Source organism: Capricornis sumatraensis, chromosome 8 (genome assembly GCF_032405125.1).
Source record: "Capricornis sumatraensis isolate serow.1 chromosome 8, serow.2, whole genome shotgun sequence".
Classification (NCBI taxonomy): Eukaryota; Metazoa; Chordata; class Mammalia; order Artiodactyla; family Bovidae; genus Capricornis; species Capricornis sumatraensis.
In genome coordinates this window covers 89,845,279-89,864,353 of record NC_091076.1, presented here as the reverse complement: position 1 = coordinate 89,864,353, position 19,075 = coordinate 89,845,279, and the positions used below count along the sequence as shown (strand labels likewise).

The following is a 19,075-nucleotide window of genomic DNA, read 5'->3' as shown; positions in this document are numbered from 1 at the left end:
ACACAGCAGGTTGGCTTACTTTTAGAAGGGCCAGTTTTCAGGCTCTTAGCTCCCCAGTCAGGGATTAAACCTGGGCTTCCCTGGTGGCTCAGATGGTAAAGCGTCTGCTTGCCATGTGGGAGACCCCGGTTTGATCGCTGGGTCGGGAAGATCCCCTGGAGAAGGAAACGGCAACCCACTCCAGTACTCTTGCTTGGAAGATCCCATGGACAGGGGAGCCTGGTAGGTTATGGTCCATGGGGTCACAAAGAGTCAGACACGACTGAGTGACTTCACTTTCACTCAGCAGTGAAAGCATGGACTCCTAATCACTGGACTGCCAGAAATCTCCCAGCTTGGCTTATTTTTAGAGCCATCGAACCTGGGCAAATCTCCATTCTACTTCTCATTTCTCTTTTTTTGTGGAGCCTGGGAAGGGGTTAAGTAAGGTGGTAACAGGTCCTCCTGTCAAAATTGACACTCTCCCCTCCCTTCCCTACCCCACCCCTGCCCTGCACAGCATCTTACAGCATCTCCAAACATCTCAGAAACCCATCACTTAATTTCCTTTTCCTCCCAAAAATCCCAGGTGACAAAGACACCACAGTACCAGCAAACCCATTTTACAGGAGAGGTGTACTGATGTGCCCAGAGCCACACCACCAGAAAGAGCCTGAACCAAGCTGGCACTAAGGCCTCTTGCCAGAATCGTCTACTCCTTTTAGCTTCACAGATCATGGTGGTTGGGGTCCAGGCCTTGGATATCTGTCCCCAAATAAGGGATGAAGGGGGAAACAATTCCAGGTCACAGGGCATTAGATCTGATTTTCGCCACTCTCCAGTCTCAGCTCCACATTTCTTCCTCCTCTTCCCTCTCTACCCAGGAACACAGACCTCACACAAGCCACCCCTGGCCTTTTGGAAAGGCTTGGGGTATAGCTATTAGCGCTAGGGCAATAGGACTCCTGAATCCCTGGGATTTCCCGTTGCTGTCTCTGCTGAGCTCTGTTTGGACACCCTCCCCACCCCAGCTTCAGCCTCCAGCCATCCGGCACCAACCTATTGGGGAGTGAGGGTCCTTTCTGTTTGGCTCAAGGCGGCCTGGGACAACAATGGGGAGAAAGGAGTTAAAGCCGGGTCCCAGGATCACCAGGGCTGGGAAGTTCCGGTGGCCCAGCCTGGAATGGAATGGGGAGACCAGCTAGGAAGAGCGGTTTGGGACGGAAGCGGGGGGCGGTGCCAGCCATGCTAATCCGCGCTTCGGTTCCATCCGCGCTTGGCATCCGCTGGTAAACCGCACCCCCCTCACCCCCTACACTCAGCCCCTTGGCAAGGTTTCTAATGTCCCCCAGAGTGGCCACCCTCACCCTAGGCCAGTCGGAGACCTGAGCTCGCCGGGAGAGGCGTGCGTCCCAGCAGCCTCCCTCCCATTGTCTGTGCAGAGCAAGCGGAGGGGCTGCGAGGGGCGGGGCCGCGACTGGCGGCGGGAGGGAGGGACGGGTGGGAGCGGAGGGGGCGGGGGGAGATGCTGAGCCTTCAGGGGCGGAGGAGGCGGCGGCAGCAGAGGAGAGAGCGGGAGGAGGGAGGGAACGCAGGAAGAGGGCAACCGAAGGCCGGGCCAGGTGGCTGGACCGGGTGCTGGCTACGCTGCTCTCGGTTCCGACGGCCTCTCTCATGCGTTGAGGGCGCCCGGCTGGGCCGGGCCGGCGGCCGGAGGGAAGGCTCCTCTCCATGGTCCAGAAGACCAGCATGTCCCGGGGCCCTTACCCATCCTCCCAGGAGATCCCCATGGAGGTCTTCGACCCCAGCCCACAGGTGAGGTGTGATGGCCGGGATCGAGGGAAGGGGGCCGCTCCCGTAGACCTTGTGGGGTCGGATCGAGGGGGACCGGGGAGAAAGGGGTTATATGCCCGGCGTGGAGGGGAAAAGGCTCTGCGCCCCCCATCCCTGCCAGTGAATGATTGACGGGCGCTTGGCTGAGAGTTATGCTGCGGTTTTGCAGAGCGGGGAGGGGGCGGTCGGGCCGCCTGTCACCCTCGCCTCCTCCTCTCCCCCGCGTCAGGGGCTTCGCTCCTTGGGTACCGGCTCCAGTGGGTTAAAGAGTGTGGGTGCTGGCGGCGGGATCCGGGGGTTGAGGGAGGCTAGAGAGGGAGCTCAGGCAAAGGGGGCGACGCAGAGCACGCTCAGGGGCTCCGGGCGGGTGTGGGTGGAGTTGGGGTGGCACTGGGAGATGGCCGAGGCGGTGGTCAGAGGGCGGTGCCAGCAGGCCTTCAGAGCTGCGGACACTGGCCCTCGAGGGTGGGGAAGGGACCAGCACCGAGCTAGGCCCCCGTCCCAGCCACTTCAATTCCACCTCTATATCAGACCACCTCCCCTCCCCCGACACCCGTGTTAGCCCTTCTGGACCCATCCCCCTGGCCCCAGAAAACGCCTCCAAAGTTTGGAAAGTTGGATGGATGCCAACTCACTGTCCTGGAGGGGAAGAAACTGTGTTACCTGGGGAAGGGGGGGGTCTGCCTCCCCACCCCCACTCACTTTTCCTGTACCCACTGGTTACCCCCAAGAAGGGATATTCTTGAGGTGGAGAGTGCCGGTGGAGTGATCAGCAGAGTCTGGGGTGGTCGTGCCCAAGAATTTCTCTGGGACATGTCCTTTTCCATTCTGGCAACACCACAAGGGCTAGGACAGCATTAACTCTTTTCTTGCTGTGGCCAGCCTGGAGCAACTGTAACCACCATGATAGTATGGCTGATGGGCACGTGGGGCGGGGGGGTGTCAGATCAGACCTAAAAATACTTCCCTTCTCCACCCCAGGCCCCTTGGAGCCTGGGAGGCAGCTGACTGGGGCCTTCCTTTCAGCTGTCCCTTGTCCCTCTGGGTGCCACTCCCTTTTCCTAGCCTGGGATAGTGGTGATGTTGTGAAAGAGAGCCTTGTGCTCACTGGGGGAATCCTCTTAAATTCATAGGGATCCTCGGTCCTAGAGGTTGGATATATGTCTGGTTTGAGAGAATGTGAGGGAGGGAGGATTCTTGAAGGGTTCCCAGGTGTCTCGCCCATCTATCCATCCATCTCCTTGTACTCAAGCCCAAGGAACCAGAGCCTCTAGTCTGATTATGGCTTATCTAGCTTCTTTGGCAAAGAAACTCTAGGATGGAGGTTGTGGACAGCAGCTTGGAGGGCCTGGACCCTCAATCATCCCCTCTCACTCTAGATTGCCTGGGGGCCGATGTGTATATGTGAGTTGGGTAGGGCAAAGAAGCAGCCCCCTTCCCAGGAGTTCTGGAAATACCTGAATGGGTGGCTACTTGAGAGGTCAGGCAGTGTCCACACCACCCAAGCCAGGAGCCTAGCCAGCGAGACTGAGCCCGGCTTCCTGGAGGCCCTTCAGGGGCTGTGTCCTCGGTTTTTCTTGGGGGAGGGCCAAGGGGCATTTAGATTTATGCAGCCTGGTGGGCATCATGGGACAGGACGTGGGCAGTGGCAGCTGAGGGCTAGAGGGCTTGATGTCTCTTGCCCCCTTGGGAAGAGGTATGATCACGTGATTGTGAAAAGGGGGCTGAAAAAGAGTCCTACCAGGTTGAGGGGTGTGCTAAATCTTCCCCCATGGGTCAAGGTTGGGGTTAGATATTTACTTTCCGAATACAGTTTCATGTCCCCTCCCCTCCTCCCTAGAAATCTAATCGTTTTAGGTCTCTAAGACCAGAGAGCTGCAACTCCCCTCCCCACTCTGCAAAAAACAAGGCAAGAGTTGGGCTCAGGAAAGCCCAGCTGGGCCTGGGTTGCCGATTCCTCTTCTCTCTGGGGGCTATAGGCACATTCAGCCCCGGTCTGCTCCAGCTGAAGTGGAGAGGGAAGGGCACTTTCCCGGGGGCTCTCTCCACACCCCCAGCACTGCAGGCAGTCTCTCCCTTCCCCCCAGGCCTCTGCAGCCTGCCCAGCATCTTAATTAGCTTTGCTGCCTAATGAGCTTCCAGCTTCTCAGCACCTCCCCCTTCCCAACCTCTGACTTGGTTTGGGGGTTTCTGTGTGTGTTTCCTAGGGCTCTCTTGCTCTGTCCCCCACCCCATGGCTGTGGTCTGGGCCCTCCTTCTCCGTCGGGCTGTACCATCTCAGGAAGAAGACGGAGGGGCAGGCTCTTGAGATCAGGGAATGATATTGCCAAGGCTTGGCAGTAGTTCTGGACTTGATGGGATGAGGGTTGGGCAAGGGTCTTTGAGATTCTACTCTTGTCCCTTCCTGGCTTCTCCAGGGCAAATACAGCAAGAGGAAAGGGCGGTTCAAAAGGTCGGATGGGAGCACATCCTCAGATACAACATCCAACAGCTTTGTCCGCCAGGTAATGGGGAGGCTGGGTTGAGAGGAGGGAGGTGGCTGGTTGGTAGAGACCAGGATTGGTGAGCTGGGTCTGAGGCTTTCTCCAGGCACCCTCCCCCACGTCATTTGTTACCTGCCTAGAACCACCCATCACCGTTACACCCCATGACCTCCTCTGCATATACTGTCAGCTGTACCCACTCCCTCAGCCCCCGCCCAGCCCCTCCCCCAGCACCAGGCACCAGCCCCTGCTGCCTGCCTGCGTCATCTCATTCAGGGACAGCCTGGCCTGCCTCCTTCTAGCTTGCTTCAGGCTGTCACCCACTCCCCCTGCCGGCTGTCTTCTTCCATGTCCTCCCCCAGAATCTGTGACAGCATGGGGTAGAGGGAGGTCCTACGAAATGAGGAGCCAGGACATTGGGGTCCCTGGAGCCCTGATTAGGTATGGATGGGGGAAACGCCCTCCTCACATCCAGTTGTGACTGTTCTTTAATATGCAGAGAGAACATGTGTTGAGGGGGGTGGCGGAGAGGCAGCAGGAAGTTGATTTTAGAGAGGACTTCAGCCCAGCACCCCTGAATGAAAGGGCAGGGGGTATAACTGAATGGCCTTCTGGGGTCTTCTGTTCTCAGTCAGGAAGTTGCCATTCTCATCTCTGTTCTAACTCTCAACCCCAGGCCATCTCAGGCTCAGGGAGAAGCAGTGAGAGAGCCATGTGGTTGCTATGACTACAGAGCATCTCAACAAAGCCTGGTACCCAAAAAAGGCGAGAGGGGCTTAGGATCAGACAAGGAAGGAGTACATCGAAGAAAAAACGGGCAGGCACATGCGGACAGAGGACAGTAGGAAAGTCAGCCACCCCCAGGCCAAGAGAGAGAGGGGGATGCCAGGCAGATCCACTACTGACTGGAGTGAGGCCCTTCTTTTTGATTCTTATGTCTCCACAACACTTGGCACTCGAAAGCCCAGGCCTGACTTGAGAGGGTCAGGAAAGGGACCTTTCTTCCCAGGATTCCTAAATACACATACAAGTGGGAAGTCTTTTCTTTGATCTTTCCCTCATCCCTTGTGTGTGTTGTAGGACTGGGGCAGGACCAGGGCCAGGGCTAGGAAAAATGACACTGTGCTCAGTGGAGCCCCTCTTGACAAAAAAGGGCCTCATTCCTTCAGTGTTTGCCAACCTAGGGGATCAGACCCCAGTTTCCAATCCTTTCTCCTCTCAGCTCCCCAGCTCTGACCCCCAGTAGGTGGCAGGGAGTGGGGGGGCAGGCCTTGCCACATCTCTGAGCTAAATATACCCTAGCAGTTTGCACATGTAGCAACTCTGCTTGTAACCTGAGCCCCCTGGGGGAACGGGCAGTTTGGGCCACCCCCTAGGCCAGCAGGGCCAGGCTCCGAGGGCGCCGGGATGGAGGCGCCCAACCAGACCCTCGTAGTGGTGAGCTGGGGATGGAGTGAAGGCGGGGGTTGGGGGCGGGAGCAGCCCCTCAGGAAAGCTGGTGGGAGGCCTTCACTCCAGCCTGTTTCCTTGCCTTCTCACTGTTGCCTTGTCTCCCGCCATTTCTGGTATGCACGCATTTGTGTGTGTGTGTGTGTGTGTGTGTGTGTGTGTGTGTGTGTGTTGGGGTCAGTAAGTGCCTGTCCCTCTCCATCTCTGGGTCTGTTCCTCTGGCTCTCCTGGTGGCTGTCTTCCTGACTATGAGTGCTCAGGAGGGATAAAGAGTAGTTGATTCACTGGTTTTCACTCTTTCCTTTGTATCACTTTTCCAGCTTCTATGAAAACCCCACCTCACCCCCCAGTTTTCCTCTCAGAGTCTCCCATTTTCCTGATTTGGCTGGGAAATGGATTGGCCACTGCACTGGCTGATGACGAGGGTGCTCTGGGGAGATGGGACCTGGTCTTCTTTCTTTCCGAGGTCCCCTCCATACCAGGCTAATGGGCATTCCTGGCCAAGTGACCCTTTCCTGTCTTCAGAAGAAAACCCTCCCACCCCTGCAGTCTTACCCTTTCATCACATCCCCTCCGGCCCTTTGTAGCAATAAATCCACACCTTCTGGCTCCCGTCCTCACGTGCCCTTGGGGACACAGACACTGAGGGTGCCCCCCTGCCTCTGCCCTCTGTGCCTACACAGGGACCTGTATGCATTCAGTCATGCACCAGGACATACTACAGACCACACGCTCCCAAACAGACTTGAAGTTGCACGTACAAGTATACCCATGAATGAACATGTTCATTCACCTCCTGGGCTATGTGTGCCTTACACATGTGTCTGCATTGCTGAGGGAGTTCCTTGTGCCTGGGATGGTCCGTGTGGTCAAGGCCAGCTTCCTGGCACACCCAGAATTCTGAACCTGCCTCAATGCTGGCAGTTGGCCGCCCTAATGCAAGGGAAAAGCCTGCTCGTATTCTTCTCTTGATGTGTTTCTCCTGTCTGCTCCACCCCAGGAACCTTGGGCTCCTTTTTGTATCTTATAAGAGCCTAAGGGTTGGGGCTTTCCACCTTCTGGCAGGGGAGGTAGGATTCTATCTTCCCTCACCCTTGAGCAGAAGGTAGCAAATTTTTGTGTGGCCCTAGCACATGGAGCTGGCTGCTCATGGCCACCAGTGCAGAGGGCTCAGACCTAAGCTGGTGGCTGTGGCCCCTGGAAGGACTCACTGGGCCTGTGCTGAGTCTGTCTCAGCGGGTTCTGGGAGCAGGGGAGGGAAGGAGGAGCAGGGAATGGAGACTGACCATTGGCACTCCGCCTCTGCACTGCACCCTATCAGGTTCCCACCCCTCCCTGGGCCCCAAGCAGCTGTCCTTGGACCTGCCATAATTCCCTGCTTGTTGCTATCACCCTTTCTAGGGCCACACTCTTCCCAGGGGCCTGCAGACCTCATTCTCAGGCTCTTCCTGTCTAATACCATCTTCTCCTAGCCCTTGTGGTCTCACGCTGGTGCCTTCTGCAGCCCAGGAGCTGGGGAGGCGGTGTTGGCCCTGAGCTGGCCCTGTCTATTTTCAGGGCTCAGCAGAGTCCTACACCAGCCGTCCGTCGGACTCTGACGTGTCTCTGGAGGAGGACCGGGAAGCCTTAAGGAAGGAGGCAGAGCGTCAGGCGTTAGCCCAGCTAGAGAAAGCCAAGGTGAGAAAGTTGGGAGGGGCTGTGCTGGCATTGTTTCCCTTACCTCGTGCCTTAGAGACAGCCTGGACAGACCCGAGTCAAGTCTTGGCCCAGCCAGCCACTTCCGGCGGACGTACGCTTCCCACATGCCTCTGTCTTTCAACTGTAAAAATGTAAGCTATAATACCTGCCTCCTTATAAAGTGTAATAAGTGCCTAAAACTCTTTGCACACATAACAGGAGCTAAACATTTTCACTCTTTCTGCGTTGACTCTTACTAGCTGTGAGATCTTAGGCAATTCACTTAACCTTTCTGAATTTTAGTTTTCCCATTCATTCAAGTGAATATGATAATAGCACTTTGTAGGATTTTTGTAATGAATAAATAAGATAATGGATGTGAAACATATAACACAGTACCTGCCACACTAAACAGTAGCTGCTATCATTATGACTACTATTATTATTATTACTATGACTATTCCTTCTTGGTATCATTATGGGGTCCCCCACCGCCTATACTTATTCCCTGATGCCCCCTCCATCCTGAGAGGACCGAGTTCTGTTTTTCCTTTTTTTTTTTACTGAGAAATTTAATATACATGTAAAAAACTGCATAAGCCATTTAGTGTATACTTTTGTTGTTTTAATAAAAATTTTTTGATGTATAGTTGATTTACCGTCTTGTATGAGTTTCAGGTGTGTACAGCAACGTGATTCAGTTATACATGTATATATATTCTTTTTCAGATTATTTTTCATTATTGGTTATTACAAGATTTTGAATATAGTTCACTCTGCTGTACAGTAGGACTGTGTTTACTTTGTGTATAGTGGTGTGTATCTTAGTGAAGAATTCACAAAGCAAACCTCTCCATAATCACCACCCGAGTCAGGAAGTTGAACCTCCCATTGTGATTTCACTCTCTGGTTGTCGTCCACCCTGGGTGCCTCCTCTAGACCAAGCCAGTGGCATTTGCTGTGCGGACAAATGTCGGCTACAACCCATCTCCAGGGGATGAGGTGCCTGTGCAGGGAGTGGCCATCACCTTCGAGCCTAAGGACTTCCTGCACATCAAAGAGGTGGGGCGAGACCGCTTGGCATCTGGAGGGAGGGCAGTATAGTGTGTGCCAGGAGAGGGGCAGTCAGAGCTCTAGTGGAAAAAGACTTCTGAACCAAGCAGAGCTGAGCTAAATCTGCTCTGTGATCTTAGACAAATCTTTCCACTTCTCTGAGCTTCAGATTTGTCATTGGCAATGTGCGATGGTAATACCTAGGTTGCAGGGTTGTTGGGAGGGTTTGTGAAGAGGACTGTTGGTGGAGTGGCAGTGTGCCAGGCACACAGAGGTGTCAGCATTTACTTCTCTCCCCACCTTTCCAGGGTCGAGCTGACACATGGCGGGAGGAAGGACTCTCAGAACAGGGATGTGCTTGGGGTGGGGTGGTCCAGGGCACAAGAGGATGCTGGTCCTAGAGAGCCCTGAGAATTGGGAGCTGTATTCAGAGGCTGGTGCTGGGGCTCTTTGAGGGTGCCATCCCCTGGGCAGAGAAGGCAAGATTGGGGGTGGTATCCCCTGGAGCTGGCTGCTGGCTTGTACCTCTAATCTCCTTCTCGGTCTCCCCCACCCCACCTGCCGTTGTTTGCAGAAATACAATAATGACTGGTGGATCGGGCGACTGGTGAAGGAGGGCTGTGAGGTTGGCTTCATCCCCAGCCCTGTCAAACTGGACAGCCTGCGCCTGCTGCAGGAACAGAAGCTGCGCCAGAACCGCCTCAGCTCCAGGTGTCTGGCTGGGGGCGGGGCACTCCCACCCCCTGGAGAGGCCGGCCAGCCAGGAGGAGGCCCCAAGGGTTGACCTCATATTCTGAGGACACAGAGTTGCCCGAGGCCTCGGCCGTGGGGCTGGCGAATGAGGGCCATGGGGCGGGGAGGGGCAGCCTGTGAGAGAACAAGATCCCCCGCCCTCACACCCACCTCTTTGCTCACGGCTCCATTTGCCTCTCTGCCCACACAGCAAATCAGGTGACAACTCCAGCTCCAGCCTGGGAGACGTGGTGACTGGCACCCGCCGCCCCACGCCCCCTGCCAGTGGTAAGAGCTGCTGCCACCCCAGGGGGTGGGGTGGAGCTCCTGGGTGGGGTGGTCTCCCCATTGCCTGTCCCTTCCTTTCCCTGCAGTAAGGGGTATCCCAATCCTGAGTCCTCCAAACACATCCAGTGGTACCCTCTCCATGAAGAGCAGGGCACCCCCCAATCTGGGCTGGTCAGTCAGCGCCCATTCTCTCATGTCTGTCCTCTCCCATCTCTTCGGTAGCTCCATCTCTCCTCCTGACTCCCCCACCCCCTGCCCCCCATTCATTTCTCCCAGCCCTGTTCCATTCACCTCTTCTTCTTTCTTTTTTCCCCATCCCATCCCTGCGTTCTGTGCTTGTGTCTCCATGTCCATCTCACTCCTCCCCACCTCGCCTCCTCCCTCCCTCAATCCTGACTCTCCGGTCCAGGTAATGAAATGACTAACTTAGCCTTTGAACTAGACCCCCTAGAGTTAGAGGATGAGGAGGCAGAGCTCGGGGAGCAGAGCGGCTCTGCTAAGACTAGTGTTAGCAGTGTCACTACCCCGCCGCCCCACGGCAAGCGCGTCCCCTTCTTCAAGAAGGTAATTCTTGCTGGGTTCTTGTGAGTGGGGAGGTCAGGGCCCAGCTCTTTGGTGGGTGGAGGGGGGCTGGAATGGATTCAGATGGTGTATTGGCCTGATTCTGTGGGGATCAGGCCTTCCTGCCGAGGAGGAGGGAAGGGTAGAGTGGCACCAAGAATGGGCACGGCTGTCTCCATACACAACCCCACCCTGGGCCTCTTCCCCGGAAGGGATGGTTCTTGCCATGAAAGCAGCCCTTCCAGCCCCCGCCCCCCAACTGAAAGCAGATCTGGTTGTTAATGAAACCTGATGTTTCCCCCTCACTACCAGTGACATATTCCATATTTGCCCTCGCCCCCACACATGAAGGGGAAAGTGGAATGGTGACTCTTCCTTGCCCTTTTCAGATCCCATAGGGTGCCCAGGGATCTCTTGGCTGCAGAGCAGGACAGTTAAGGGAACCCTTACAATGGGCAGGTTGGCCTGCACTGGGGCCAGGAGATGGGCACCAAATTAGGGGCTATCACTCTTTCCAGCTTTTTTCCAAGACCCAGAAATGGGGTAGAGGATGTCTGAATATTCCAAAGTTCACTGGACTGGCTGTCAGTCCCACTCCTGGCCCTGATTGAGGGCCATCTCTGGCTGCCCCTTGGCATGGGGTCCCATCCGCTCTCTCTGGCTCTGTCTGTCACTAACACGCATGCCCTGTTATCTCTCCTCGTCCGCCCGCTCTCCCTCCCTCTCTTGTCCTGGCTCCTCCCTTGCCCTCTGCCCCTGCCTGGGTACCCTCCCCTTTCTCCTCCCCCTCCCCCATCTTGGCAATCTCTGGACCCAGCCAAACAGAAGCAGAAGTCGGTGAGTAGCACAGCTTTCTATGTTTCCCTCCCTACCCTCTGGGATGAGCTAGGGGGACCTTCTAACACCCATTCCCATATCTGCCCCCATTTTCCCCCCACCATTCCTGGTTCTCCCTAGCCACACCTCCCCACCCCCACCCTGATCCCCTATATCTGGGCTTTGGGACCAGGGGGAGGAAAGGATGCATGGGGGAGCCTGGAGGCGGGGGGGGAGAGGGGCTAATGCCATCTCCACTCTGGGGTTTCCCCTCCCTGCTTCCCCCCAGACAGAACACGTGCCCCCTTATGATGTGGTACCTTCCATGAGGCCCATTATCCTGGTGGGACCGTCGCTCAAGGGCTATGAGGTAGGAGCCCCTAGAGGGGCATAGGGACCAGCGGGGCCCAGACTGCCAGAAAGACTCTGTAAGGTCTTGAGACTCCAGAGACATCCCCCAGCAGGGTCTTCCCAGGATTTCCTCCCCAGAGGGCTACAGACCTTCAGAGACCACCCCCTTCCCCAGGGGGACCCCAACCCATGGGGAGACCCACTCAGAAGGGTCTAGTCTTCTCAAAAATACCCAGAAAAGTCCTCCTAGAGGTTCTACCTGAAAGGATCTCTGAATCAGAGACCCCAGTAGAGGCCCCTCAAACTCAGAAAGATCACTTCCTCCCCCGAACAGGGACTCATTCATCTCGGGGATTAAAGAAGAAAATGGAATGTCAGGGGGCAAATACCTAGCAGTCTACCCTTCTTGAGAGCTTTAAACACCTAACTTCTCCTCCTCCTACTCCACCCCCTGCCCCAACCTCAGGTTACAGATATGATGCAGAAAGCTTTATTTGACTTCTTGAAGCATCGGTTTGATGGCAGGTAAGCCCTTCGGAGCTGGCTCTCCATGCCCAGCATGGTTCTCTGCTGCTGGGGTTGGGCAGGATGGCTTGAATGACAATCCTGGAACTCTTGGACTGAGGGCTACGAGGTTGGCCTGGAGCCTGGGGAGGAGGCAGGACATTTTAGCCCACCCTAACCCCTGACTCTTTACTCTGCCCCTCAGGATCTCCATCACTCGTGTGACAGCGGACATTTCCCTGGCTAAGCGATCAGTCCTTAACAACCCCAGCAAACACATCATCATTGAGCGTTCCAACACACGCTCCAGCCTGGGTGAGCCCATCCCTTGACTCCACCCCCACCCTGCTCTGGGGCCAGATGTGGGAGTGAGGGGGCATCTCTAGAAACACTCTATCTGCCCATTGCCTCCTGGGAGACTCCCTTACATTTATCCCTTCCCCATGACTCCACTCGCCTAGCTGAGGTTCAGAGTGAGATCGAGCGGATCTTTGAGCTAGCCCGAACCCTTCAGTTGGTTGCTCTGGACGCTGACACCATCAACCATCCAGCCCAGCTCTCCAAGACCTCACTGGCCCCCATCATTGTTTACATCAAGATCACCTCTCCTAAGGTGGGTACAAGACCCTACTGGGGACAGGAGTACTCTGGGTGGGCTGCCTGTGTTTAAGCCCCAGGTACTGCTTACTAATCATGTGACTTCATCTCCTCAAGCCCAGTTTCCCTTCTCCGTCAAACTCCATTGTCTGGATATTGTGAAGATTCAACCTAATGTGAATACTTAGCACTTAGCAAATGATCTGGTATAATATACCTCATCTTGTATCAGGTGTTTTAAATATTACTGTTAGAGTTGTGCAGGTTAGTCCCCCATCTCTACTTTGTTGACCTCCCATCCTTAGTCCAGAAAATAGAAAGAATTCTGTGTTCTGCCTCAGTGTCACCCAGCTACTTGGCAGTTGGAAAAAGACCTCTCCTGTCTTTTTTTGTTTCTCCTGTCTTTTTATTTCAGCCCTTTTTGCTATACTGCCCTCACTTAGACCTTGATAGAGATGAACTCGGTAGGAAGACTGATTTACTTCTTTGTCATACAGCAGCTCCATCAATTCCCCCCGCTAGACATTAGTGGTTTTGAGAAATGTGGAAGGTGAGCTAAGTTGAAGGATTTTTATAAAATGTTGCTTTATTTATTTGACTGCTCCAGATCTTAGTTGTGACATGCGGGGTCTTTAGTTGTGTCGTGTGGGATTTTTAGTTGCAGCATGCAAACTCATAGTTGTAGCAATTGGGATCTAGTTCCCTGACCAGGGATCGAACCCAGGCGCCTTGCATTGGGAGTGCATAATCTTAGCCAGTAGATCACAGTGGAAGTCCCTAAGTGAAGGATTTTAAGTTAGAAGGTTAAACACCTGACTTCTCATGTTAACTTCTTATGAGGTTCGAATCCTAGCTCTGAGTGGCTTATTTTAATTAATTAAAGTTTGTTGTTGTTTTTTTGGTTGTATTTTATTGAGCTTTGGATCTTGGGGAGATGATTTAGCTTTTGCACAATTTCTTCACCTACAAAATGGGAATTATAATCCTTCTCTTGAGGTAGTGATGTAAAGAGCCCAGAGTTCTGTCTGACTGATGAAGGCAATCAGGGGTTAACATTGCATGATAGCACCCTATGAGCTAAGCACCCAGTTTCTAATGAGTATAAAGGGGAAGATGGGATTTAAGTACTTCCTGAGGTGGTTGAAAGGATCAAATGAGATAATGGATGCAAAAGCACTTTGTGAACTAGAAAGTAAGACACACTTCCATTGCCCTCACTGAGCACTCACTCTGAGGTTAAGGGTGGGGACTCTGAAGCCCAGCTGCCTGGGTTTATGTCCCACTGCTGCCACTTACCTACTGGCTCTGCGCTCTTTGGGCAGGTCACCTGGCTTCTCTGTGCCTCAGTTTCCTCATTTGGAAAATAGGAATCCTTAGGTGATGTTTGTGAAGATTAAATAAACAAATTAACCATGCAAAGTGCCTGGTACCTATTAAGTGCTATATGTGTTCAATTCTTAAAGATTTTTATTTTGAAGTAATTTCAGATTTATAGGAGAGTTGCAAGAACAGTACAAAGGATCACCTTTGAATACCCTTCACTCAGACTCACTATTTTTTTAATGGCTCTTTAGAAATACAATTCACATGCCATTCAATTCAGCCATTTAAAGCATACAATTAAATTTTTTTTCAGACTCACTAATTTTGAACATTTTGCCACATCTACTTTATCTTTAGGGCTTCCCCCATGGCTCAGCAGGTTAAGAACCTGCCTGCAGATGCAGGAAATGTAAGAGATGTGGGTTTGATCCCTGGATCAGGAAGATCCATGGAGGAGGCATGGCAACCCACGCCAGTATTCTTGCCTGGAGAATTCCCATGGAAGACTGTAGTCCATAGGGTCACACAGAGTTGGACACGACTGAAGCGACTTAGCAGGCACACACTTTATGTATGTCTGTATTATGTATATATGTGCTTATATATATATCTTTTTTCTTGAACGGTTTAAGTTGTAGCTCTTGTATTTCTTTATCCCTCAAAATTTCAACATGTATTTCTTAAGAACAAGGACATTAACTTACATGTCAAATTCAAGAAATCTCACTAAAATACTGTCTTATCTTCAGTTTTCACCAGTTGTCCCAAAAATGCCCCTTATAGCAATTTCCCCTTCAATCCAGGATCACGTGTTGCATTTAGTTGCAATATCTCTTTAGTATTTTTTTCTTCTTTACTTCATTTTTTTTCTCCTTAGTAATCTTTAAGCCAAAAACTTTCCTGAGCTTTTCTTCGATTCTCATGAGACTATCATTTTTGAAGAGTACAGATCACTTATTTTGTAGATTGTTGCTCAAGGTGGGTTTGTCTGATGTTTCCCTGTCAACAGATTGAGGTTTTGCATTTCCGGTAGGAATATTACCCGAGTGATGTGTCCTTCTGAGTGCATTACATCAGGAAGCGTAGGATGTTGGTTTGTTGTATTGTTGGTACTGTTAACTTTGTTAAGGTTGTAGCTTTATGTTTAGCTATTATTATCATTATTATTGTTATAATTGAGAGAAGGATTATAATAGTGGCTGCCTAATGGCATTACTGTCAGGACTAAATGAAAAGAAGGACTTTCCTGGTGGTGCAGTGGTAAAGCATCTGGCTGGCAATGTGCAAGTCGTGGGTTTGTTTCCTAGGTCAGGAGGATCCCCGGAGAAGGGAATGGCAACCCACTCCAGTAGTCTTGCCTGGAAAATCCATGGACAGAGGAGCTTGGCGGGCTACAAGTCCATGGGGTTGCAGAGGAGTCGGACATGACTTATCAACTAAACAACAAAATGAAAAAAAGCACAGACCAAGGCATAGCAAGTGTCCCTTTCGAGGATGGCTGCCTGTTAACACGGAGGGGAAGTTGGTTCAGAGAATGAATGAAACCTGTAAAGAAGGTTACAGGAGTTGGGAAGAAGAATCACTTTCCTTCATACAACCACTGTTGGAATGTCCCAGGAGAGGCTGGCATGAGACCCAGGAGAGAGCCTGAGCTTTGTGTAGGATGGACACAGGGCTGGTGAGGTCATTTCTGAAAAGGCATCCAGGGCTGAGCGTCATGGAATGTTCCCCCGGCCCTGATACTGTCTCTCCATGTTGGCTCCAACCAGGACCTGCCTCTCCAGGTTGGTGCATTGCAGGGTCCTTCTAGCTCTTCTTTTCCCCTTACCAAACAGGTTCTTCAGAGGCTCATCAAGTCTCGAGGGAAGTCTCAGTCCAAACACCTCAACGTCCAAATAGCGGCCTCAGAGAAACTGGCGCAGTGTCCCCCTGTGAGTGCTCAAAGGGAAGTGAGGGCGTTTGGGTTCTCCTGGTTTCCTGCTGAGAGAATGACCACCAGGTCCAGAGGTGCAGATGGATTTTCTGGGAAAAGAGGGCTGGACAGGCCGTTAGAGACTGTGTTCAAGTCCCAGAAGCACCACTTCTCTGTGGAGAATTAAGCCCCTCTCCACGCCTTGGCTACCTTTGGGAGCTGTAATATATAGGTGCTAAGACCTCCTTATATGTATTTAATTTACATATCTGAGAGCCCTCCTCTTCCTGAACATCCAGAGGTTTCTTTTTAACTTTGTCCTTCAACCCCTTGACTCCACCCACTGCCCGCAGGCCACACCCTCAGCCCTTGGTCATGTCCAGCTCACCCCAGCCCTGCCCTTAACCCCGCCTCCACAGGAGATGTTTGACATCATCCTGGATGAGAACCAATTGGAGGACGCCTGCGAGCACTTGGCAGAGTACTTGGAAGCCTATTGGAAGGCTACACACCCGCCCAGCAGCACTCCGCCCAATCCGCTGCTGAACCGCACCATGGCTACTGCAGCCCTGGCTGCCAGCCCTGCCCCTGTCTCCAACCTCCAGGTACAAGTGCTCACCTCACTCAGGAGAAATCTCAGCTTCTGGGGCGGGCTAGAGGCCTCGCAGCGAGCCAGGGCGGTGCCCCAGCAGCAGGAGCACACCGTGTAGGTGCCCCGCCCGTCTCCCCTCCTGCCCAGGGCTCGGAACTGAGTGCAGGGAACTTGGGGAAGGAAGGGAAAAGTTTTATTTTGTAAAAAATGTGGTGAGTGGCAGCTTCTGGTGTCTGTGGTTTTTGATGGGTTTGGGGCTAGCTGGTGGGGCCTAGCTGGGTCTGCTCCCATAAGACTATATCTGCTGCCTTGGGGGCTTCTGCTTTGGGGGCCTTGTAAGATAAGAGACTAGGAAGAAACAGAGGAAAACCAATGTATGTTTGCTGGACTCTGCACCCATTTTAGACTCAACATAGGTCACAGCATTTTAGACGCAACAGACCAACGGCCCTCAGACCCAGGGAGTCCCACAGAGCAGGGCCATTAAAACCAGACAGACTGCCCCCTACTCCAGAGCCCTAATCTCCAGGGGTTCTCAGAAGAGACCGAAAATGAAGCATGTTCTATGAGTTGATATAGAACCTTCCACCCTTCTTCCAGTTAAACAGATTCCAGGGAAGATCCTCCTGTGGGTGCCCCACCCTACCTTGATCTCCCATGGGAGCCACGGCCTATCTCTGAGGTCAAACCATTAAGTATTGAGTTCTAGATTAGAGCCAGAAGAAACCCAGGAAATCATTCTAGACCACTGCTTTGCAAATTTATTTTCAGCACCAGAACCCATTTGTTCACTGAATGTTATGGGAAGTTCAGTGTGTAAATAAGGCATCCTTGCTCTGCTTGGAGAGGGCTAGTGGCTTGGCCTCCACTTTACCTCCACGGGGACCCCTGAAGCACCCTATGTCCTGTCCATCCACCCCAGAACTCCAGGGAATGAAAATTGCTGCTCTAGCCTAATCCCCATCACAGCACCACAGAGAAACTGGGCCACTGAGATGGAAGTCACTGCTCAGGGTCACACAGCTTGAAGTGGCAGGGGATGCACTAGAACCCAGGCCTCCTGGCACCCCACCCAGCAGCCTCCATGGCCATCTTCATGTGACATTGGTGCTGAGGACACTGAGCCATCTCATCGTTGCCAGTGGGAAATACAGACCCATCGGCCTCCCCCAGTATTCTTGCCTAGAGAATCCCATGGAGAGAGGAGCCTGGTGGGCTCCTGTCTATAGTGTTGCACAGAGTTGACACAATTGAAACGACTTAGCATGCATGCATGCATTAGAGAAGGAAACGGCACCCCACTCCAGTATTCTTGCCTGGAGTATCCCAGGGACAGAGGAGCCGGTGGGCTGCCGTCTATGGGGTCGCACAGAGTCGGACACGACTGAAGCGACTTAGCAGCAGCAGCCTTCCCCAGCCTGAAGCTTTGAGTCTGTTGAGGTCAGGGAAGGAATCCTATGAACCTTGGAGACTGTCACCTGACTCAGAGTGGAGTAGGGGGAAGTGTGGAGTTCTGGACGCCTACGATTAGGGTCCCATTGGGCTGAAGGAGCTGGATGAAATTCTCTCTAGTATATTTGGGGCAACGACTAACCCAATCAACCACTAACAAGTGGCAATACTAATGAGCTGTTAATGATGATTTAGCCCAAGATAGTGTTAATGAGTGCCTTGAGGAAGTGACGACTAATTGTTCATGGGCTCTCTACCATGGTTACCAGCAGTCAGGCCTTCTCACACCTAAGAAGGTCGGGCGCCCCCTCTCCTAATGGAAGAACAAGTGCCTTGAGTTCTGTCCTCTGGCTGGGCTCCAGAGCCGGTTGCCCAGCTGCCCAAACCCTAGGGCCAGCACCCTCCTCCTTCAGCCAGGCTGGGCGTCCTGCTGCCCTCACTAACCTGCCTTGCTTTGTTCTGTTTCTCTCACTCCTGCCTGATCTGCATGGTGTGTACCGTCTGTCTGCTAACCAGGGACCCTACCTTGCTTCTGGGGACCAGTCGCTGGAACGGGCCACGGGGGAGCACGCCAGTGTGCACGAGTACCCGGGAGAGCTGGGCCAGCCCCCAGGCCTTTACCCCAGCAGCCACCCGCCAGGCCGGGCGGGCACCCTGCGGGCACTGTCCCGCCAAGACACGTTTGATGCCGACACCCCTGGCAACCGAAACTCTGCCTACACGGAGCTGGGAGACTCGTGTGTGGACATGGAGACTGACCCCTCCGAGGGGCCAGGGCTTGGAGACCCTGCAGGGGGCAGCACCCCACCAGCCCGACAGGGATCCTGGGAGGATGAGGAAGAAGACTATGAAGAGGAGCTGACCGACAACCGGAACCGCGGCCGGAATAAGGCCCGCTACTGCGCGGAGGGCGGGGGCCCAGTTCTGGGGCGCAACAAGAACGAGCTGGAGGGTTGGGGGCGGGGTGTCTACATCCGCTGAGGGGCAGGGGCTACACAGTGGGAGGAAGGGCTCTTGAGCCCAAGGGAGGGGAGGGACAGGGGGGCTCACCACGGAGGTGTATCGTGCCTCCAGGGGGCGCTGTCTCCCTCCTTTCAGATGCCTTTGCTCAGATTGGGGTTTCTTTGGTGGTAACCTTCCACCCAGCTCCTGGGAGTCCCTTAAGCCTCAGCGGCAGGTTTTTACCTACCTGCTGTGGATGTATGGAGGATGCCCACCTTTCTGCAGTATCCCCTTCTCCACCTCAGGGGGCTCTCTCCCTTCACCCAGAGAAAAGGTGCACTTCCTTAACTCCTACTCCGGGCTCTAAAATGGTGTGGCCCTTTCTTTTCCACCCTGGAGTATTTGGGAACGAGGGGGGGAGGGGCTTTTCCTGGAGAGGGAGACCACAGACTCTCACGTGAGGGCTCTCTTCCCCAAACCCCGGATCCGGCGTCCTTTACCATGAGCCCCACCCCCAGCACCTGCCTGGAG

At 53.5% G+C, this 19,075-nt stretch overlaps 1 protein-coding gene across 2 annotated transcripts; it reads left to right on the top strand.

Annotated features, from left to right (window-relative positions):
• The first annotated feature begins 1,601 nt into the window (after positions 1–1,601).
• On the top strand, positions 1,602–18,583 carry CACNB1 (calcium voltage-gated channel auxiliary subunit beta 1). 2 transcript variants are annotated; one of them, XM_068978312.1, is made up of 14 exons: positions 1,602–1,794; positions 4,230–4,316; positions 7,302–7,421; positions 8,361–8,483; positions 9,049–9,185; positions 9,418–9,494; positions 10,873–10,892; positions 11,161–11,241; positions 11,689–11,747; positions 11,932–12,041; positions 12,188–12,339; positions 15,482–15,577; positions 15,978–16,163; positions 18,119–18,583. In XM_068978312.1, the coding sequence occupies exons 1-14, from the start codon at positions 1,711–1,713 to the stop codon at positions 18,581–18,583; spliced, it is 1,797 nt and encodes a 598-aa protein (XP_068834413.1). In that variant the 5' UTR covers positions 1,602–1,710. The 2 variants fall into 2 exon arrangements, with proteins under 2 accessions (XP_068834413.1, XP_068834414.1); XM_068978313.1 differs by lacking the exons at positions 10,873–10,892; positions 18,119–18,583 and adding an exon at positions 9,904–10,058 and having other exon boundaries at positions 15,978–16,268.
• The last annotated feature ends 492 nt before the right edge of the window (positions 18,584–19,075 follow it).